At 38.6% G+C, this 21,252-nt stretch overlaps 1 protein-coding gene across 5 annotated transcripts in view; it reads right to left on the bottom strand.

Moving 5' to 3' along the window:
- CDC14A (cell division cycle 14A) overlaps positions 1 to 21,252 on the bottom strand; it is a 179,649-nt gene that overhangs the window by 56,944 nt on the left and 101,453 nt on the right. For all 5 annotated transcript variants that reach the window (XM_063625594.1, XM_063625593.1, XM_063625591.1 and 2 more), the window contains 3 exons: positions 20,904 to 20,966; positions 8,106 to 8,193; positions 653 to 883 (listed from right to left, as the gene is read on the bottom strand). In XM_063625594.1, coding sequence (XP_063481664.1) covers positions 653 to 883; positions 8,106 to 8,193; positions 20,904 to 20,966 — 382 coding nt within the window. The remainder of the gene's footprint in view (positions 1 to 652; positions 884 to 8,105; positions 8,194 to 20,903; positions 20,967 to 21,252) is intronic.

The following is a 21,252-nucleotide window of genomic DNA, read 5'->3' as shown; positions in this document are numbered from 1 at the left end:
AATCTGGCAATCCTAAACCTTCTATACTCTGAACAATTCCTGCTCCAAAGTATCCACCCCCAGAGGTGAGAGATTTGCAAAACCAACTCTTTAAGTTCATTCCAAGAGGCAGCATCACATCGGCAGCATTGTAAGCTAGCCGATTGCCCCTAGCAACAGGCATGATAGACACTCTGCTCCATGAAGCCAAAGACTAGCAGGGGAGGGAAAAGCAGAGACTGGAATGGGGGTCCAGATAACTGGGTCATAAAACAGAACCACGACAGTGCAAGAGGATGGAGAAGAGATGAGCAATTCTGAAAAAAAACAAAGGAGAGAGGAAAACTAACAACCCTTGTCTCTTGAGAATTTTACCTGTTTAAAGGTGTTCCTGCAGCCTAAAGACACTGCTACTGTATTTCCCCTCATTGTGGCACATGGGCCTGGAAAGGTAAGGTCTGAAAAACTGGCATATCAAGACAGCCACACCACCACCAATTGTCCACACCCAAGCAATTGTTTCTTTAAGAAGGGGTTACTAAAATGAGTTTGTGTCCCAGTTGTCTGAAATTTAAAAGCTCATTGTTTTCTAAGACACTAAATAGGTTTTGTTTTATGTTATTTGCTCTTCCTTGGCCCGCCCCTTCGATAAGCACAGAGGCCTTGCACACACCTTTGCAGTGAACGGCGATGGCCCCTTCGGTGTTCTCACAGATGTTCAGGAACCTTCGCACGATGTTGTCACTGGGTGTGCTGCCATCTATGAAGAAGAGGTCATAGTGCTCGAAGCCAGCGTCTGTGAAGCGCTTTGCCTCATAAATCTTTTTGTTTAGCCTCACAACTGCAGTCACATTATGCTTTTTGAAATAAGGAAAGTAGGCTTCAGGGGCGTGAAGAGGATAACCTAAAGGAAGAAAGGAGCAGTAAGCAAAAGGCATGCATTTCATCTTCCATAACCCACAAATACAAAACTCTCAACAATGAAGTGTATAAATCTCAACAAAGCTTGGGAGGAAAGTGTGTTGTGTGAGAGAAAAGGTCACAAGCTCCTAAAAGCATCAATCTGCATAACTGTAAGCACCATAGGAGGTTAAAAAGAAAACCTCCGTAAGTACTGGAAATACATCATTAAAGTTCAAAATCTCAACCTCTATATTGCTTCCCACTCCCAAAACAAAAGCATTCTTGAAGTAATCAAATGTGCATAACAGACCTAGAATGGTTCTTGGTGACTTTATTCTCCCTTGCGCTTTATTCTCCACTTGACAAATAGTTTTCAACTACAGCTAAAGCTTTTTTGCCATATGTATAGTTTTAATTTGTAGTCAATGCTCCCCAAAAGCAATTAATATTAAGCACCTACTATGTACAAGTCACAATTGCGTATCATTTGAAATTCTCAAAACCATCTCTTAAGAATGGCTAACTCCATTTAACAGATTAAGAAACTAAAAGAGGGGGTGTTGGGGAGATATTGGTCAAAGAAAACAAAATTTCAGTTAGAAAGGAGTATGTCCCAGAGATCTACTGTACAACATGGTGACTATAATAACAATGCATTATATACTTTAAAGTCATGTAGAAAGTAAAATTTAAGTCTTCTCACCACGAAAAATGATAAATATGTGAATACTTAAGTAAGACTTGACTTAACCATTCTACAATGTATACATATTTCAAAACTTGTTGTACACCATAAATATATAATTTTTATTTATCAAATCAAATATAAATTTTTTTAGTTAAAGATTAAAAGGATAACTTTTGTGGACACTTCCTTTTTTTGAGGGAGGAAGATGCTCCACCTTTAAACCCCCTTTGATTTTTGAGCGGCTCCACCAGCATGTGAGTATTCCTGGGAGCTACACAGTCAGCTGGGTTACAGACCTCGCCTTAGCTCATCAGCCAAGGCGACCACTGGGGGCTTTGGCCATTGCAGGCCTTGCAATGGCAGCTCCAAAAGTTCAGGGGACTAAGTTCCTAGCACACTGATGGCCACATCTGTAACCCATTCAGGATTCACTGATCCCTAACATACCAGCTGAATGAAATTATCTCAGTTGGAACCCATTCATAATGGTAGGTTCCAGGGGTGGTGGCAGCCAGCAAAGTGAACCAGACTGTTTCTACGCTGTGTGCTTGGCTGTATTTCCTGCTGCCTTGGATCCCTGTTATGCTAGTCAGCTCTCAGCTCCAAGCCAACTCTTATGCTCTGTGACACTGGGGCTGGAGTCCACATACGTCCTACATTTCCCAGACTACCTTTCTATCTGGCTTCCTATTGGTTGTAAAAATGGGAGGCACTAAAGCGCAACCCGAGAAGGAAGGGAATTCTTCCTGTCCTGGCAGCATCACTTCAGCAGCAGAAAACAGGAGCAGCCAGAGCTCCCAGCTTACTTTGGCTCTCATGCCACCATCCTGCTGCACTCATCTCTGAGGCTGGAGCCTTCATGGTCTCCACTCCTCAACCCCCAAATCCAAACACCAGCTGTGTGGCATTCCCTTCAAAGGTCAGAGCACCAGCCTTCTGGCTCCTCCTCAGAGCTCCCAGGTTCTGCTACCTCCACTTTTGTCCCTTTTGTCCCCCCAGCCTTAAAGGTACTAGCTGTTTTTTCCAACATATTCTGGTTTCTTCAGTGTTGCCTTTTTACTTTTTAGTCTTCTTTGAAATAAACTCCTTGTATTAAATTCTTTATGTTTGAAATGCCTAGCGTGGTTCCCATTTTCCCACTTGGGTCCTGTTCATCTTTTAAGCCTAGTTCTCCAGCCTTCTCTTAAAGTCTATGAGCTACCCAACATATTCCAGAAACTGCCTTTTACCAGAGTTGGACAGCCATAACTGGTACACTTGGCCAGGTCACACAAAGGATGAAGACAGAATTGGAAGGCAGGCCCAATTAATCCACAGCTCAGATATGTGATTTTCACAGCCATGTTGCTTTTGAGCAAACAGGTAAAACAGAGCTTATTTAAAATCTCCTGTGTAGAAACAGTAACTTATACAAACATGGAGAAAACATGCTTTTCTAACTGCAAAAATCACGTCTGTTTTCCTAGTTGGTTTACTTGCTCAAATTATTTCCCTACAACAGATTTATAGCCTAAGCAAAAAAAGAACTGTAGTTGGCATTAAGAAATAACAGTTTTTCTATCATGTGAGGAATGGGGAAGCCTGCCCTGGGTGTGGCGGGCTGGTGAGAGCTTCTGCCTCTGGGTTGCTAGCATGCCTGGGACCTCCATGACAGCACCTGTCACACATTGTGTTAGCAATTGGTTCGGTGCCTATCCCCTTCCTCCCTGCAACAAAGGCTGCAAGAATCTCTCTTTTCATATATGAATTTCCATCATGAGTAAATGGCAGCATAGCTAATATGCCTAAATAGACTGTTAAGAGAAACGATGTATGTATCTTTTGAGAAGAAAACACTGGACAGAAATTGTCCAAATATGGCAACAGGGCACTGAAATAACAGTAACAACAATAATTGCACCTAACGTTTATCAAGCACTTACTATATGCTAGCCACTATGCTAAGTGCTTTATGTGGATTATCTCATTAAAACCTGCAATTACTCAATTTCTGGTGCCTGGAAAAGCTGGCCCATACACATACAGCTAGTAAGAGTCTAGTAGAGCCAGTATTTCAATCCTGGCAGTCAGATTCCAACACCCATGCTGGGGCTAATTTCAAGTAAGATTCAACTTGATTCTATCTGTTAAGACTCCAAATAAGAGAACATGATATGAACATGAGCGGTTAGCATTGGTGAGTAGGTTTTATAAAAATCCTTAAAACTGTTTAGAATAAATTATAACGAACAATGGAAATGTCCTATGACCTGTGAACAACTTTTTGTGGCTTTTACGGATGTACGTGGGTGCTTTTTGCGAGAGACTGGCTTTAGCAATGTGTATAATGTGCAGACCCAGAGCTGATGGAGCCTTCATCTGACCCTTACGCCATCTGGCCACAAGATGGTGCGCTGGCATCACTGAATCACAACAAAGTCCTGGAGTTGAGCTGACCAAACACATGAACAGGGTATCAGAGTCAAAAGAGATTTTTTTATTCATCTCTTCCCAGGCCCTCATCTTAAAGTTCGAAAACTGAAGAACAGCAGAATCAAATGACTAGTTCACTCAGTCATTATTAAAAGTAAAAACTGCAAACTGAGCAAGCAAATGTAGAAAGACATAAAATCTGTTGATTAGGCCAGCTAATGATAAAAATGTAACCATAATACCTGCTATCTAATAAACACCTACTATGTGTGCCCGATACTCTGCAAGGCACTTCATATGACATCTCTAATCCTCACTAGGTGCCTGCAGTGAGCATCATATTTCTCCCACTGTGATATATAGGAAAACTGATGCTCAGAGAAGCTGTGGAACTCACTGAAGTTCACGCAGCCAAAAAGGAATGGAGCCAGGCTTCAACCTGCCCAGGCTCTTTACTAAACGGGACACCGGGCTTCTCTCATTAAAGGAGCCAGCTGATGCCTCAAATGGTCGGGATTCTCAGTCTGAAGCTATCTTTCTCTCTCTCTCTCTCTCTCTCTCTCTCTCTGTGTGTGTGTGTGTTTAAATAGAAGTGAGAATGACAGTGACACTTAAGAGACATTTTCACAGAAAATCTGAAATCCAAAATATCTGTTTCATTCTGCTGTTATCCATCATTTATCAATTCAAAAATGTTTAACAAAAAAAAAATAGGGTTCTTCTCTTCCCCACTGTCAAAACAATGTGAATCAAAATGGCTAAAAGAAACTCCTAGTGTTCCCTGTTGACACAAACACACACTTAAGGCTCTTATAATACATTCTGCCCAGATCCCAAGATTTTAGTGCTTCCTTTAGCTACTTCCTAGCAACAGCTATTTGATCACTTCTTTAAAAACCTCAGCTTTTCTAACGAGCCTCTAAAATGACTTTCAGCCTCCTCAGAAAAACACAGGTTTCTCAATTCAAAAAAAAAAAAAAATTACCAAGATGTCACTGTAATTGGATCAGGTTTATTAACTCCATCACAAAATTATTTTCTCAACTTCAAAAAGCATTTACAAAGTTAAAGTCCTTTACAAAAAAATATAGTGAAGCTTCTAGTGAGTATTAGATCTTAAAATGGAAATTCCAGTAAAATAGCAATATTTTACCAATAGCAGCCTTAAATGAAATTGTTCTAGGCATCATAAAAGCTGACAAAGGTGAGATAAATGTACTTTCAGATTTTTTTATGTCAATATGAGAGGGGACAATATATGCACAGAATAAAATATGCATATAGAGCGATATCTTAAAGTGATTATTTCTTGATTATATAATGTTTTTAAAGAGTTTTACTCTTTATAGTGCTTAAATTTTCTAGAGTGAGCATGTACATCCTCTATAATAAAATTTAAAACAACACAAAATTCAGAATTAAACAGACCAATGTTTGAATCCACACGCCAACAATTACTGGCCTATGAACCTGGACAAGTTAGGTAATTCCTGTAAGCCTCCAGCTTCTCTTCCATAAAATAAATACCACCTGCACCCTTCCTGGCAGGTAAGCGAATGGTGGCTATAATTTTTCCCTATATTAAATATAGGACCAAAAAATGTTTTAAATATTTTTGACACAACTTATTATACAAAATATGCATATCCTTTTATCTAGTGATTCTATTTCTAACAATTTAGAGAAGAAACTACAGCTGCAAAAAGATGTATGAACAGCTATGCCAACCAAGCAGTTTTTAAAAAGTGAAAAACTGTTCATCTGGTTAAATAGATGAAATTAAAAAGAAAAAAAAGAATAAGAATAAGAGAAAAACAACTTAGATCTCATTCAAAAATAAATTAACAGGCTGGGCTCAGTGGCTTAAATCTGTAATCCTAGTGCTTTGGGAGGCAGGAGGATCGCATGAGCCCAGCAGTTCAAGACCAGCCCCGGCAACATAGAGACCTCATCTCTACTAAATATTAAAAAAAAAAAAAAAATCAGCCAGGTGCGTGCCTTGTAGTCCCAGCTACTTGGGAGGCTGAGGCAGGAAGATCGTTTGAGGACCGGAGTTCAAGGTTGCAATGAGCTATGATCACACCATTACACTCCAGCTTGGGCAACAAAGCAAGAGCCTGTCTCTAAATAAACAAAAGCAAGAACCAAAAATAAATTAACACAATATGGCACAGTCACATGGTAGAATAAAATGCAATGCAGTCATGGAAAATGATTACATGGATCTTCATTTACTGCTATAGAAAGAAGTCGTGATATGTTAAGTGAAGAAACCTGGCTGTAAGATAGTAACTATGTTATGATCCCACTTTTGTTAAAAAAAAAAATATTTTCAAAATGCATGTATCTATAGAATATACAATGTCTATATATATAAAAACATTTTAAATGGCTTTTACAATTATATCTCTCAATTTCTCATTAAGAAAACGTAGTCAAACACATGAATCACAAATAGTGAAAGTCTTTCGACTTTGCCAAATACCCAACAACAAAACTACTACTGAAACAATATCCTACTACCATTTCCTGGGCCTGAGTCAGATAATTTTTGCACAGAAAGCAGGTTTAATCAGTCTTATCTTGAAAGGCCTATTGTCAGAAAGCAGTTTCCTCGGGTTCTCAACATGTAATTCCTAACAAACCAAAATGACAGAGGTTAATTATTGAATGTCCAGACCAAAAAAGATTATTCAGCAAGCTTATAAGTGAGAAGATCAAATTCTGGCTTCACCGTAGAAGTATCCTGTTTGTGAGCTTAACTCTCTAGACCTGGATTGCCCATCCGCACAGTAAAATCATGATTCAAGCAGAGTTCCCTATTAAATATGTCATAAGTATGAAATGATAAGCATATTTATGAAAGCTCAAATTATAAAACCGAAATGCATGAATAACAATACACAATGAAACTAGATTCTAGAATATGATAATAAAAGAAAAATAATTTTTTTTTTTTTTTTTTTTTTTTAAAGAGACAGGGTTTTGCTACGTTGCCGAAGCTGGTCTTTAACTCCTGGCCTTAAGCGATCCTCCCACCTCAGCCTTCCAAAGTGCTGGGATTGCAGGCACATGCCACCATGCCCAGCTGAAGAATAAATCTAGTCCAGAGGTTTCAAGTTAGGTTCCCTCAGAACACTGGTATTCAACCTCTATGATCAGACAGAAAAAAAAAGAGGCAGGGGGAGCTATTCTGTTCATGGATATTTTTTCGATTTTATGTACTTCTCTTGTAAATTATTCTTGAACCTCTGTTGTCTACCATTACTTGTTTTCTAGGGAATGTTAGTAGATAGAAAAAAATAGTTAAGTACAAAATAAGTATTAAAGGGAAAACTTGCATAGCTGATCATGTTTCATTCAAAAGGTTTATTTTTAGTTTTGTTTTTTTTTTTCCTAAATATGTATGCCCATGGCAATAAATTATGCTGCAAATAAGTAGTTTAACCACTGTCAGCTAGAAAATTGTACCTAGTTGTCACAATGGAACTAAGTGTATCACTGTAGTGGCAATGTTTAGGAGCCCTCCTCTGGTTTGGAGTACCAGTTCTGCCTATTACTTTGTGACCTTGGGCAAATTCCCTACTAATAAGGCTCAATTTACTCCTCCCTAAAATGCAGATAACAATATCTATATCTCATAGAGTTGTGTTGAGTGTTAAAAGAGATAATGCTGTGATCTGTGTAACTAGCACCTAAGTATTCAGTAAATGACAGATTGTCTTCATCATCATTATTCAACATGGTGTTACCCAAAGAACATCTTGATGTGTAGCACTCTACCAACAAATAAATCTGAGAACCACTGAAAGAATACAGCAATCTGCTTATGAGTTTGACCGGTTTGTTTCTCAGATTCTTCTCTAATAATTGGGGGTCAGGTAACGTGAACATCCTATTTATGGCAAGCTAAAAATTTGTTAAGTTCTAAAACAGTGGTTATAGCTCCACCTACTGGAAATACAATATTTAACACACTAGTTATTACTGTTCAATTTTTTTAATTATGAATAAATGTTCTTTGGAGAATATTACCAAAGAAAATAATTACCTGAGGAAGTTAAGAAACTTAGAAAGATAAATCAAAATAAATGTTTGGATGGTAAAGGAAAAAAAAACCTACCATTCTCAATTTTGCTTTTAGGATGTGGTCCACTAAATGCTAAAAATTTTCCTGGAACAATCCAGTTGAAGTCACCATTTTCAACTCGCTGGCAGAATTTTGTAAGAAAAGAGAAGAAAAATATTTTATAATTCTTATACAATTTAGGAAACCCTTACAAATAAAACTGCTTTTCACTCTTAGTACTAATTAGACATACATGTAGACAAATATAGCTTAAAATAAAAACATGCACCTGATTCTCAAAATGCTATTTAGGAATTCAATCCGCTTTAGAAAAACTTGTGTTTAGACTGTATGAAATGTTTAGAAACTTTTATTTATGGCAGAGGTATTTTGCATAAAATGTTTGTTTCCTGGCCACTCTGCAAAGAAATGAAATGGAAACAAACATTGCTTGTCCTGGCAATAAATAAGAGAAAATGGGAAATATGAAAACTTTCCATGAATGTAATAAACATATTTTAAACAATGAAAAAACATCTGTAAATATCAAGCTCATGATGAATACACTTCCAATTTTTTTTCTCTTTTTATAGGGCTGTTATCTCTTGTCAATGCCGATTTTTAGTGGGGGAAATGGCAAAAGGCAGGAGCGAGTGATATTGGCACATCCATTCCACAAACCAGAGTCAGCCAAGCTGTACTCTGGGGGATAACAAGATTCAGGCAAGTGACATACATAAGAGTCAGGTGCTCCTCCACTCCAGCTAATGAGACGCCTTGTAGGAAAGCCAACTGAACACAGCTGATCTTCCGACTGAATTTTTATGTGAAATCTCTTTTTAAAATGTTGAATTTTCAAATTAAGTTTTTAACTCCTATGAAACCAAATAAAACATGCCCGTTGGCTGACTTTGAGCACCAGTTATCAGCCTCTAGTCTAAACACGCTAAGAGATCCTCAGAAAAGGCTTAAAAAGACCAAGAAAGGCCGGGCGCGGTGGCTCACGCTTGTAATCCCAGCACTTTGGGAGGCCGAGGCGGGCGGATCACGAGGTCAGGAGATCGAGACCACGGTGAAACCCCGTCTCTACTAAAAAAAAAAAAAATACAAAAAATTAGCTGGGCGTGGTGGCGGGCGCCTGTAGTCCCAGCTACTCGGAGAGGCTGAGGCAGGAGAATGGCGTGAACCCGGGAGGCGGAGCTTGCAGTGAGCCGAGATTGCGCCACTGCACTCCAGCCTGGGAGACAGAGCGAGACTCCGTCTCAAAAAAAAAAAAAAAAAAAAAAAAGACCAAGAAAGTAGCCAAGCACCTTCCCGTGGCTCCATCATCTCCCCCATTTTCTTCCCTTCCCCATGTGCCTCCGAACCATGGGACACTGGCGCACGAGGAAGGTTACCCCAAATTTTGCAGTCATTAGGAGGCATTTGTGCAATGTATCACAAAATATATGTATCACCTCTTCACTTACGCTGTCTTTACCACCACCACCCCCTCTCCACCTACCCCTACCCTTGCCCTCCTTGTCTCCATCCTCTGGGCAGGGAAGCAACGTTGTTCTCTTCACTGGGCCATCCATTACCATCCATATAAAAAGCTTTCTCCCCCCATTATATGGCAAGGACCTCAATAGTAGAAAACTGACCTAAATATAGACTCTGTACTCTACCATAAGAACACAATAAATATTTGTTAAACAAATTGGAATATGGCCATAAAAAAAAACTGGAGCCATTACTTTAATTACTTATATTACCCATTATCATTTCCATGAAAATCAAAACTTGGCTATAAAATATAATTGTCATTTTTTAAATGCAGATGTTTTTTCCCAGTTATAAAAAGTTATATGTGGAACTGTGCATACCATTTTATAAATCTCTGAACTGCATTTAATCTAGTTGTAATAAACATAATATCTCCAGCTGGGCGTGGTGGCTCATGCCTGTAATCCCAGCACTTTGGGAGGCTGATGCAGGTGAATCACCTGAGCTCAGGAGTTCAAGACCACCCAGGGCAACATGGTGAAACCCCGTCTCTACTAAAAATACAAAAAAATTAACCAGGTGCGGTGGTGTGCACCTGTAGTCCCAGCTACTTGGGAGGCTGAGGCAGGAGAATTGCTTGAGCCCCAGAGATGAAGTTTGCAGTGAGCCAAGTTTGCACCATTGCACTCCAGCTTGGGCCACAGAGTGAGACTCCATCTCAAAGGAAAAAAAAAAAAATCTCCAAAATGCCCTAAGTAAAATCTAAGAAACCCTGAGCGTTGTGAATGCACATGTGAAATTAAACCTCAAGCATAGCTTCTATTTATAACAACTTAAATAAAGAATCTAATTATGGCAATTAAAATTTGCTGGTTTAAATAAAAGTCTCAAATTAATTATCCAATATCTCTCAAGTAATTATTAAGCTTAAAACAGTATTTGAAAATCCAAGAATAAAGGTATGCACTAATCATCAAGAGACTAAAACCAATTCTTTATGAACAATAAAAGAAAACAGGTTTCTACGGTCACTATTTCTCTATCCTTGACCACCAACCGAGTAGGTTAGATAAATATGCTCTGCAATATCTGCTTATTTGGATTACAGAAATCCATTTGGTTAAATAGCAACCTTTTATAATTAATCATATGGAGAGAGGCAAGGGGCTCCCTAAGATACATTCATTCACAGAACCAAAAGAATATGTTTACAAATCCTCCTACCCAAAAAGATAAATAGTAGATAATATTGGGTTATATTCAGCAGCTAGGATAAGGTTGATGGAATAAACCAAAAGATTTAGGTCTTAGACCTAAATCTGAGAAAAAAATTAATAAGGAAGTTACAGCTTTTAACTGACCTAATATAATATACGCTTACTTTGGTAGTCTTCCAAAGTTAATATTTGTGCCTTTATTCATAGTGAATTACACAAATGTCAATGTTTATCAATAATAAAATACTTTATATGGCACAAGTTGGTTTTTCTAATTAAACACACACATACACTTCAAAGAAATCTAGATCAGACAGGAACTTAAGGTACTTTCCAACCCTACCACATTTTGTAAACAAATATCTAAGCAAGGATGAGGCAAGAGTGTGATATCACCACTTCTGATCTAAAGCCTACTACCTACCAAATACTATGCAAAAAAACTATAGATGTTCTTCACTGTAAGAAAAGTCCAAAATAAAAAAATCTGAATTCCTGAAAGTGATACATTTAGGTGTTGTTATTCACTGTGCTATAGGATTCTCCAATCTACAAAAGATTCACAGCTTTCTTTTGAATAACTCACTCTCCTGGTGCACTCAAAATATAATTTGACTAAAAAACATGAATTTTTACAATTTCTTTTTTTTTGTTTTTGGAGATGGAGTTGCACTCTGTTGCCCAGGCTGGAGTGCAATGGTGCAATCTCAGCTCACTGCAACCTCTGCCTCCGGGTTCAAGAGATTCTCCTGCTTTAGCCTCCCAAGTAGTTGGGATTACAGGCACACACCACCAGGCCCGACTAATTTTTTTGTATTTTTAGTAGAAACCGGGTTTCACCATGTTGGCCAGGCTGGTCTTGAACTCCTGACCTCATGATCCACCCACCTCAGCCTCCCAAAGTGCTGGGATTACAGGCATGAGCCACTGCACCCGGCCAATTTTTATGATTTCTAAGAAATGCATCTGTGACTCTATAGAAACAGTCACAAATACATTTTTCAGTCCAAACACTGAAAACTATTTGACCTTTTTACTACTGTAATAAACCTACAATAAGATAGAAAAGATAGTCTTTGAGGTTGACGATTACAAGACTGATTTCCTTTATCAACAGATGTGTTGTCTAGGAAAACATGCAGAAACAGTTTTGAAGCGCAATTCAACATTCATTTAGACATTTGCTGAGCCTTTATTATATATCAAGGACTGTAACTTGGTGTCGAACATAAAATAATAAAAAGTATTCTCTATGCTTTTACGGAGTCCAAAGGCAAGTGGGAATGATAAATAACAGTAACAAAAATGGCAGCAAATATGTGGATACCACTGATTCTGTGTAAAGCACTAGTATATTCTATACAACTTACTTCTCATAACAACCCTGTGAGGTAGGTGTTATTTTCATCTTCGTTTTATCCATTAGAGAAAAAGTCACATTACACTTTGAACATGCAATACTAAAAGTACATAAGAGGAATGACAGTGGCACAAAGACTATTTTGAAATTTAATAAGGTAGAACCACAATGGCATTTTAAAATTCATTTAAAAAGTGCCTTCTTTATATTTTCCTAACTTCTAAAACAACAAAACAGTGTTGACAGTATAGTTGTATTACATAAACGCAAATATGCTGTAAGGACAGGCACTTTATGAGCTTAAAGCAAAGTAAATATTTGAATTATTTGGTTTAAGTTGACATGCCATCTGGCTTTAAATAATAATCAAACTCTAGATTATTAATTTAGACTTGCTTTTGAGGGAGACAGTGCGGTGGAGGGAAAGAGGAGTGTCCCATGCGGATGACTGCTTCACCTCTGCTAGCATCAGCTACAGCAGGGAGACAGTAGGGTTGGAAAACATGTAGAGGCCCATTCCAAAAGTCCAGATCAGTGAACACCTCTGCTGGTACAACAGCAGGGTGCAAAAATCCAGTGCACATTTGCAGATGCCACTCCAATGTTCAAGACGCAAAGATGATTTGGAGTCAGCAGCACATACATAGTTGTTGAAACTTGGAACTGGATGCACTCAATCATACAAAGTGTGTATAACCAGAAATCATGAGGTCCTAGAGAGCCCCAGAAAATCAGGGTGGGCAAAGGAAGAGAAAGGACTTGAGAGGGAGGCTGAGAAAGATGGCTAGCCATGGAGGGAGGAGAAATCCAAAAGACAGCACATTATAAAATCAGGGAAGGAATGCGAATTAGAGAGCAACCACAGAATAAACCAAGTAGGAAGAAGAACAAGCATAGCCACTTGGTTTTACGAACCCTTGAGTTAGCAGGAACAGTTTCAGTAGAGGCCAGACCATAATTAGTTAGAGTCGAGACTGCTCTCTTAAGAAGTTTGGAGATAAAAGAAGGAAAAGATACCAAACAATCATTCAAGAGGAAGAAAAAAAGGCATGGGGAATTATTTAGGTTAGGGTAAGTCTCAAAACATTTTATAGACTTAACCAACGTGATCTTTGAACCAGCAATGGGTGTAACAGATATGGAAACACTGGGTCCCCTCACTTTTGCAGTTGCGGTGGCCAGGAAGTAATTTTGCTTCCTTAAGCTTGAGGCTTTAGCGTGGTGTAATGAACACTACCAGACGGCTCCAGGAGAATGCTTCTTCTAACAGTTCTTCCAATATTCAAATCGCCACGGGAGGCATACTTCCATAACTGCTCCAGGTGGTGAGCACATGCCCACATACTTGCATTCTGGGGACTGCTGGACCCCAGTCCTATGGCAGTCCCATATTTCCAGTTCCATAATCCACCAACATGTAAAGAAGGCAGACCAAGCAGCAGCCAGATTACATTTTAGTTTGCTGTACAAATTCTAATCCAAACAAAGTCTTGAAGCATCATAACTTCAGTGTTCAACAACATTGACTCCTGCTGTTGACCCGATGTGACTTGTTGAGAGACAGGAGGCGTAACAAACTTTACTGTTTCTCAAGGTAGGTGCTAAAGAGCAATTGTTAGGACTCCACACCACCTGGTCAATCTGAAAATTTACTTATGCAGTGAAGGGTGACAGAGTCAACCTGGAGATAGGTCCCCAGTCACATATTAAACTAAATTGATGTTCCATACAGAACTGGTCTTAGATTAAAATATCTAGCAATCTGTGTTGTAAATAACTGACTTAGAAACAAAAAAAAAAAAACCTCACTCTTGCAGCATAGATTGGCTGCTGATAACAGAAACATCATTTGAAGAAGTTGTCTACCATGGTAAATTTGTCCCTTGGAATATTACTGCAAAATCAGAATGGATTCTTAATCAACATGTTTTAGGCACTTTCCACTGAAAACAGATCATATAAAATATCTTGAAATGTGCTATACTCCTGTTTTTAGTATTATTCACACATTTATTCATTAGTTCTTTCATTCCACAAATAATGACTGCCCACTAGGAGTGTACTGTGCTACTAGGTTACTTATTCAAACAAAGAATAATAAGACACAGTTCCTGCCCAAAAGTACCCGCAGATACAGGAAAGACACAGATGTGTAAACAGAGTACCACACAAGGCTACATGAGAAGAGCTTCCATGGGGTTGAGAAGGACTTAACAGTCAGCCATGTAAATACAGTGGACCAGAAAGAAGAGCTGACGGGCAGGAGGAGGGAGCAAGAGCATGTGCAAAAGCTCAGAAGCCGCCACCTGGTAAGCTGCATGGATTTGGGTATGGGGAGAGAGTGGAAAAGGACAAGGGTGGAGAGGAAGGTCAAGTCCATGTCAAGAAGGGCCTTCTGTGCTATAGTAAGGAGTCTGCATTTCCTCCACACCTTTAGTCAGCGTGGAGCCCATGAAGGGGAAATGATAAAACAGGGGAATGATATAATCAGACTTAATTTTTAAAACCTACACCCTGATAGTAATGTGCAGTCTTGATAGAAGAGGCCCAAGATCCAAGAAAGACCCAATCCCAGGCATCCAGAATGAACTCATGCTTTTTCACAAACAGTTCCCAGATGGGCTACATTGTAACGTGGCTAAAATAATGTGAAATCACTTTCTAGAATAGAAATGGTCTTTCCCCAAAAGAGCACCCTTTAGGTAAAGATAGCAATAATGATAACCCGTGAATTGCTTGAATGTCTCAGGAACAAAATAGTCCACATTTCAGCCTGTCATGGATCAGTGAGAAATTTTGTATCACAACTAAATTGATAAGCATAAAAATGGAGGCTTGGGGCAAGACTCAAATATGGCAACTGCTGCAGAATGAGGCACAAGAATACATGGATTCTATGGTACCAGGTGACAAGAGTAAAGGCTTTAACCCTACACATGGAGAGATGATATTACTGGTAGCCTCCGAAAAAACAAAAAAAGAAAAAGAAACATTGGGCCTAGCAAATATATGGAGCAAACACAAGGCATTTAATATCTGTTCAACAGATGAACTGAAAAGCTATGAGAATGAGGCCATAAGGAGCATGGTGTGGCTACTTGACTCTCAAATAAGAAATGTTCATCTGCACACCATTATTTCTGTAAAACAAGGCTTCCTAGCCAGTGTGACCAGAATGGAGCTGCCTGGGCAGACTGGAGCAGCCAGAGTCCCCAGGCCAGTTGCCAACAGCTATGAGCTATAATCACAGGGTGTTGAGCAAATATTATCATTTTCTCCATGTGCCATGATGAAAAAACAAAAGGAGCCCTGTGTGGTGACTGTTGTCAAGGCAGTAGCAGATGCCTCTGTCATCAGGCCTACAGGCCAAGTGTGGCTCTAACTTCTGTCAAGACAATGGTAAAGAAGTGGCCTGGGTTTGTTCACATTTAAAAGTACAGGATCAACGCCACAATAGCTTGATATTCTGGAAAATATTCTCATAATTTTGTTTTTCACACCCAAAAAGGAATGAGTTATGGCAGGGGGCAGATAATGGCAGCTAGAAAATAGCTCAAAGAAAAAATATCAAAGTACTTTCTCATTTTTGAAGTCATTTTTGAACTTTTAGCTCCACCTAATCCCCAAATAGATATTTAAGGAGACTCCTTGAAATTGCATGGGCTGAATTTTGAATGGGGTAATAAATGTAAGCCACAGTGATGAGGAACCTCCAATATTGCCACTGAAGCACCATTTCTCTGCATTTCTTCCCCAAAACCCAGCTAAGAACAGGACACTGCTACCGTATCACACTTCCATCATCAAACATGGCAAGCCTTCTGGTAAATAGTGGAAAGCCCTTGGGGACAAGTAAAATAACAAACTAGAGACATAACTTCAAATTCTCTCTGATAAATAATAACTGCTTAACAGTAGCATCATGAATGATCACTGGTGTTTGGGCAACATCTTGTTTGGTAAGGACAGCTACCCCCCCAAAAAATAGAAGAAAGCTGACTGAAGGTAGACTCTGTATATGGGTGCCACTTCCAGGTCTTACAAGCAGAGTATTAGCCTACACTAGCATTAACCACTAAATTCACTACTGAAGAGCATAGTTCCTCACATACCTACAGCTACATAATTTAATTTAATGTTCAAGCTCTATCATCTTCATTATTTTTCCCTAGGACAAAAGGTCAACTTTCATTTTTCTGAACTAGATTTGAAACGGCTAGATTTCAAAGGAGTAAAAGTTCTCAAGGTTCTCAAGGTACATATTCTTTGAGAATACCTTAAGAAGCTGTTGGAGAAGTACAAATGTTTTGACACTGATTCCTAGAGGAAGGTTTTGGACCACCGTCTCACAGTTATTTTTCTGGACCTTCCCAGCATAGCTGCCCAAATTTCATGTCTGATCGGGGCAAATGTAAGGAACTGCACAGTCCATAACAGCTTGGTAAAGGACCTGGAAAGACCACATTTTGGAAGATACTTTTGCAAGATGGAAGCCAACACCTGGTGTTGTTTATCAATACTTACTACAATGGGTGATTTTTAAGTCACACGAAAATAAAGCAAGAGCCTGAGGTATCTCACCTCGAGCTTTCTAAATAGAACAGGGCTTTGAAATTAACTCTCATGTGAACAACAGATCACATGAAGCAAGGAGATATAACCTAGGTTTCATGTCACACTGATGGACTACGACAGTACATTGGCTAGCCTGTCCTTGCAGAATCCATACTCTAGCTACATGTGGCTATTATGCACTGAAATATGGCTAGTCTAAATTAAGATATGCTATAGTATAAACTGCACACTGGAGGCCAGGCGTAGTGGCTCACACTTGCAATCCTAGGACTTTGGAAAGACAAGGTGGGCGGATTGCTTGAGTCCAGGAGTTTGAGACCAGCCTGGGCAACATGGCGAAACCCCATCTCTACAAAAAATACAAAAATTAGCAGGGCAAGGTGGCACACACCTGTGGTCCCAGCTACTCTGGAGGCTGAGGTGGGAGGATGGCTTGAGCCCAGGGGGTCAAGGCTACAGTGAGCCTAGGTTGCACCACTGCACTCCAGCCTGGGTGACAGAGCGAGACCCTGTCTCAAGAAAACACAATAAATAAAATAAATAAACTACACACTGGGCTTCCAAGGCTTAATTCAAAAAAATGTAAAATACATACATCATTAATAATTTTTATATTGCTTACATGTTAAATGTTATTTTAGGTATATTAGTAAATATGTAAACAACATATTTACAACAAGTAAAATGTATTGTTAAAACTAATTTCATGATATGACTTTCATATTTCTATTGGACAGCACTGCTTTAGACCCTGGAATTGCAGGAGGAAGATGGATGGAACCTTTTGCAGGATGGGCAGAGGTTTATCTGTAGACTTTACACAACAAAGTATTTCCCACATTCTGTTGACCTCATCGCTAGAAGCATTTATAAGTAACACTCTTTCTATAAGATTCCCCTTTAATCTTACATAGAGATACGGTCTTATTGGTTTAGGCTTCTTTTGTTTTTTGTTTTTGTTTTTTTGAGCCATATCATTTACTAAATGTACTTTAGTAAAGAAAAGTTGCATCTTGAACATCCCCTAATCATCTAAGGCTTCCAGTCTCACAAATTGCTGTCAACAATAAAATTTTGCTTTGAAAACTACACTGCCTCCACTGGAATACTGACTTTACCAGAGCTAATAAAATGTGTGAATTCAGCTGTTCCACAAGTTCACCAAATTAGAACAGGGAAAACAGCAAGAGAAATCTGACAGGAAATGACTGGGCCCATAGATTGTCAGAAAAGAGTTCCTTTATTCATTTATTCCTTAAACATTTAAGAAATTAAGAAACTAAAAATTAAGAAATACCACCTGCCAATCACAATAGTGGTTTTCTATTTTATAGGCTTTATAATAGAACAGATAAATCATTCTCAAAAAAAGAAGTTGTTTGACAACATTAAGTGTTCACCAAAACTGACTGCTCCCCTCCCATCACCTAGATGGTTGTTGTCAAGGTGAAAGCATGACTACCTTCTTGTCAGATTTTTGTTTGTTTGGCTGGTTGGTTTGCAAGAATAAAATTGTACTGTCTGCTTCAGGTTTTTCAAGATTTTTTTCAACTAACCCTCAGCATCACCATTAAAGTTAGACAGAGAGGAAGGAAGGAATAAATAAAACATCCACTAGTTTTCTCCTTGAATTGTTCCTTCTTCTCTCTCACCCCTTCCAACCCCCTCCTACCTCCATCTCTCCTTTAATTGAAATGGCTTTAGTGTTTGGCTGTATATTTAATAATTAATACAATGGGCCATTTGCATTCTTCATGCTCATATACATGGGGCAGAGATCCAGGTTTTGGGGGGGTCTGAAACTTACCTAATTTAAGGGTCCATCTTAAGAGTAAAAAAATTATTAACACAAAATTGGGTATAGGACTGTAAAAGGTGCCCATACAAGTTGGGGGGTGAGGCTCTCTAAAATTTAAGCTTCATTAGCTTCAAAGTAAGTCACCTCTGGTCATATAATGCAGATACCTATTGTGTGGGCTAGGGAGTGTCTTACTATTGTTTGTTTTATTACAAAGATGGATTTTATTAAAGCACTCTTCCATATCCCTTCTCTTCAACAAACATTACAGAAATCATTCCAAGATAAGTGGTATAGCTCAATTCATTTTTTAAAATGACTGCATAACATTCAATGATTTAGATGTACTACAAGTTATCTGACCTTCTTTCTTATAAATACATATTGCCTTTGTTTCTAATTTTGGGATTTTAGAGGGGAATAGTTTTTTTGTCACTACTAAAAATGCTTTTATGGTATTAAAAAAACTCTCTTTGGGTTTTTTTCATAAATTGCATTAAATGTATTAATTTGGAAAGTAGCAGCTTTATGTTGTTAAGTCTTTCTATCCAAGAACAAAGTATATGTTTTTCTATTTGGTCATAATTCCATCCATAGGGAATTTGTCAACTTAATAAGGAAAATAAGGCTTGTAGGCAAATAGCCATGATATAAGAAAAATGGAAAGTACAAATTGTAACAATGAAATTGAAGGCAGGGAGGAAGAGTACTCCAGAGGTGAGATCTAATCTGTGCAGGATTTTAACACAAAAGAAATGGAGGAGGGGGAGGCTAAAGGGATGGGAATCTGGGAAAAAGCAACCTCAGCCAAGCAACAGGGATATTCAAGAAACAGTAACTAAGCAGTTCAGAGGAGCTGGAACACAGAGAACGTACAGTGAAGAAACAGGAGATGCAGCTAGGAGGGTAGGCTGGAGCTCATCACAGCTAAGAATGCCAGGACAGGAGAGTTTATCCTCATTTCAGCAGGGCAATGGAAGAAACAGCCAGTTCGGGGCCAAGAACAAAACAAGCAAGATGAGAACTCTATTTTAGGATCACTCAGGTATGTGTAAGGCAGCCTGGGAGGAGAAAGGCCGTGCTCAGTTAGAGAACTATTAAAATGAAAGGTCCACAGGAAAAGACGTGAGACCTGAGTCAGAGGGAAGGAAGTGAGAACAGAGAGGAAACACAGATATAATTAATACATCCTGTGGCACCAGTAGAAGTGATCCGAATACTCACTAGGTTAGGGAGGAAAACAAAGCAATGTTTCTAGCCTTGAGCCTGGGTGCTCAGTAGGATGGCAATGTGGTAACACACACAAAGCAGAGGACCATGTTTGGGTAAAAGATGATCAGTTTCTTTTCAGATATGTTGCATTTAACATGGAAACAGAATATCCAAACAGCCCTATTCTAGACTAGGGCCCCAAATGTGAAAGCTGCCCTTATCTTACTAAGGATAGAGATAAATTGTATTACTCCCCTGGGGAAACCCAACAGATGAGTTCACCTTCCGAGAATGTTGAACCTACTCACACTGTACAGGCTTCTCATCTTTCAGAAAAAATTAATGACTTCTAGACTCCTTATCCTACTCTTCTTCAACATCTCCTTACAGTGCAACCCAGCTTGGAGATAGCCTTTGCCTGCATTTTGAGCGGTCAAGACATTAATCAAAAGTCTTGTAATGATGCCATGGGGAAAAAAAATTCAGCCAACTTTTAGAACTAAGTAAATTCAGCCATATTTCAAAATAAAATTTATACAATCAAAAATATTATAAGGGGGCTGGGCATGGTGGCTCATGCCTGTAATCCCAGCACTTTGGAAGGCCGAGGCAGGAGGATCACTTGAGCTCAGGAGTTCAAGACCAGCCTGGGCAACATGGTGAAATCCTGTCTTTAAAAAAAAGAAAAAAAAAAAAATTGGCCAGGCATAGCGGCATGCACCTGTAATTCCAGCTGCTTGGGAGGCTGAGGTGGGAGGATAGCTTGAGCCTGGGGAGGCAGAGGTTGCAGTGATCCAAGATTGTGCCACTGCATTTCAGCCTGGACAAAAGAGCTAGACACTGCCTCAAAAATAAATAAATAAAAGGTACAAATTCAGTTTTATTTTAAATAAAACCTGATTTCTAAAATAAAAGTAACATAATTTTACTACCCTACTTAGATTTTTCTTATCAACTAAAGGTGCAAAGTGATTGTATATAGATTAGACAATATATATAGATACGTTGTTTTCTCAAAATAAAATTTTGGTGACTTCTGATTCAAAGGAAATAACCAAGGCTGAAAGGACAAAACTGACCACTATGGAAAACTCCAGAATGCTTTTATTTAGCACCCACTCGATTTGCAATACATGAGTGTGATAGGAGGAAAAAAATTAATCAACATGAAATTATGTTTTGTAAAAAAAATTAAATGTACAAACCTCATAATGTTCATATTCATCCACATCAAATGTCTCAAAGTCAAAAAATCCATGTTGTAATCCCTAAAAGCAGAATTTGAATTAGTTTTTCCATGCTAAATTGATAAACTCTACTTATCATTTCTGGAACTCCTACTTACAGAAATGATCCTCACTAATCTGAATAGATAGCTTGAAATCTTTGATGTTTAATGCATATCTAGAAATCTTTTTATAACACTGGTTATACTGCATTAAGACGGTCTTAATGGAACTAAAAAAACACTTAGAATAACATGAAAAAAGCCCCACAAAAGATGCTTTGATTTCTAATTTACATCAGTTTTGTATGTAAAATTATATGTATACA

This window comes from Symphalangus syndactylus, chromosome 12 (genome assembly GCF_028878055.3).
Source record: "Symphalangus syndactylus isolate Jambi chromosome 12, NHGRI_mSymSyn1-v2.1_pri, whole genome shotgun sequence".
Taxonomy (NCBI): Eukaryota; Metazoa; Chordata; class Mammalia; order Primates; family Hylobatidae; genus Symphalangus; species Symphalangus syndactylus.
Note: the sequence above shows the minus strand (reverse complement) of the source record. Positions and strands in the feature narration are given on the sequence as shown.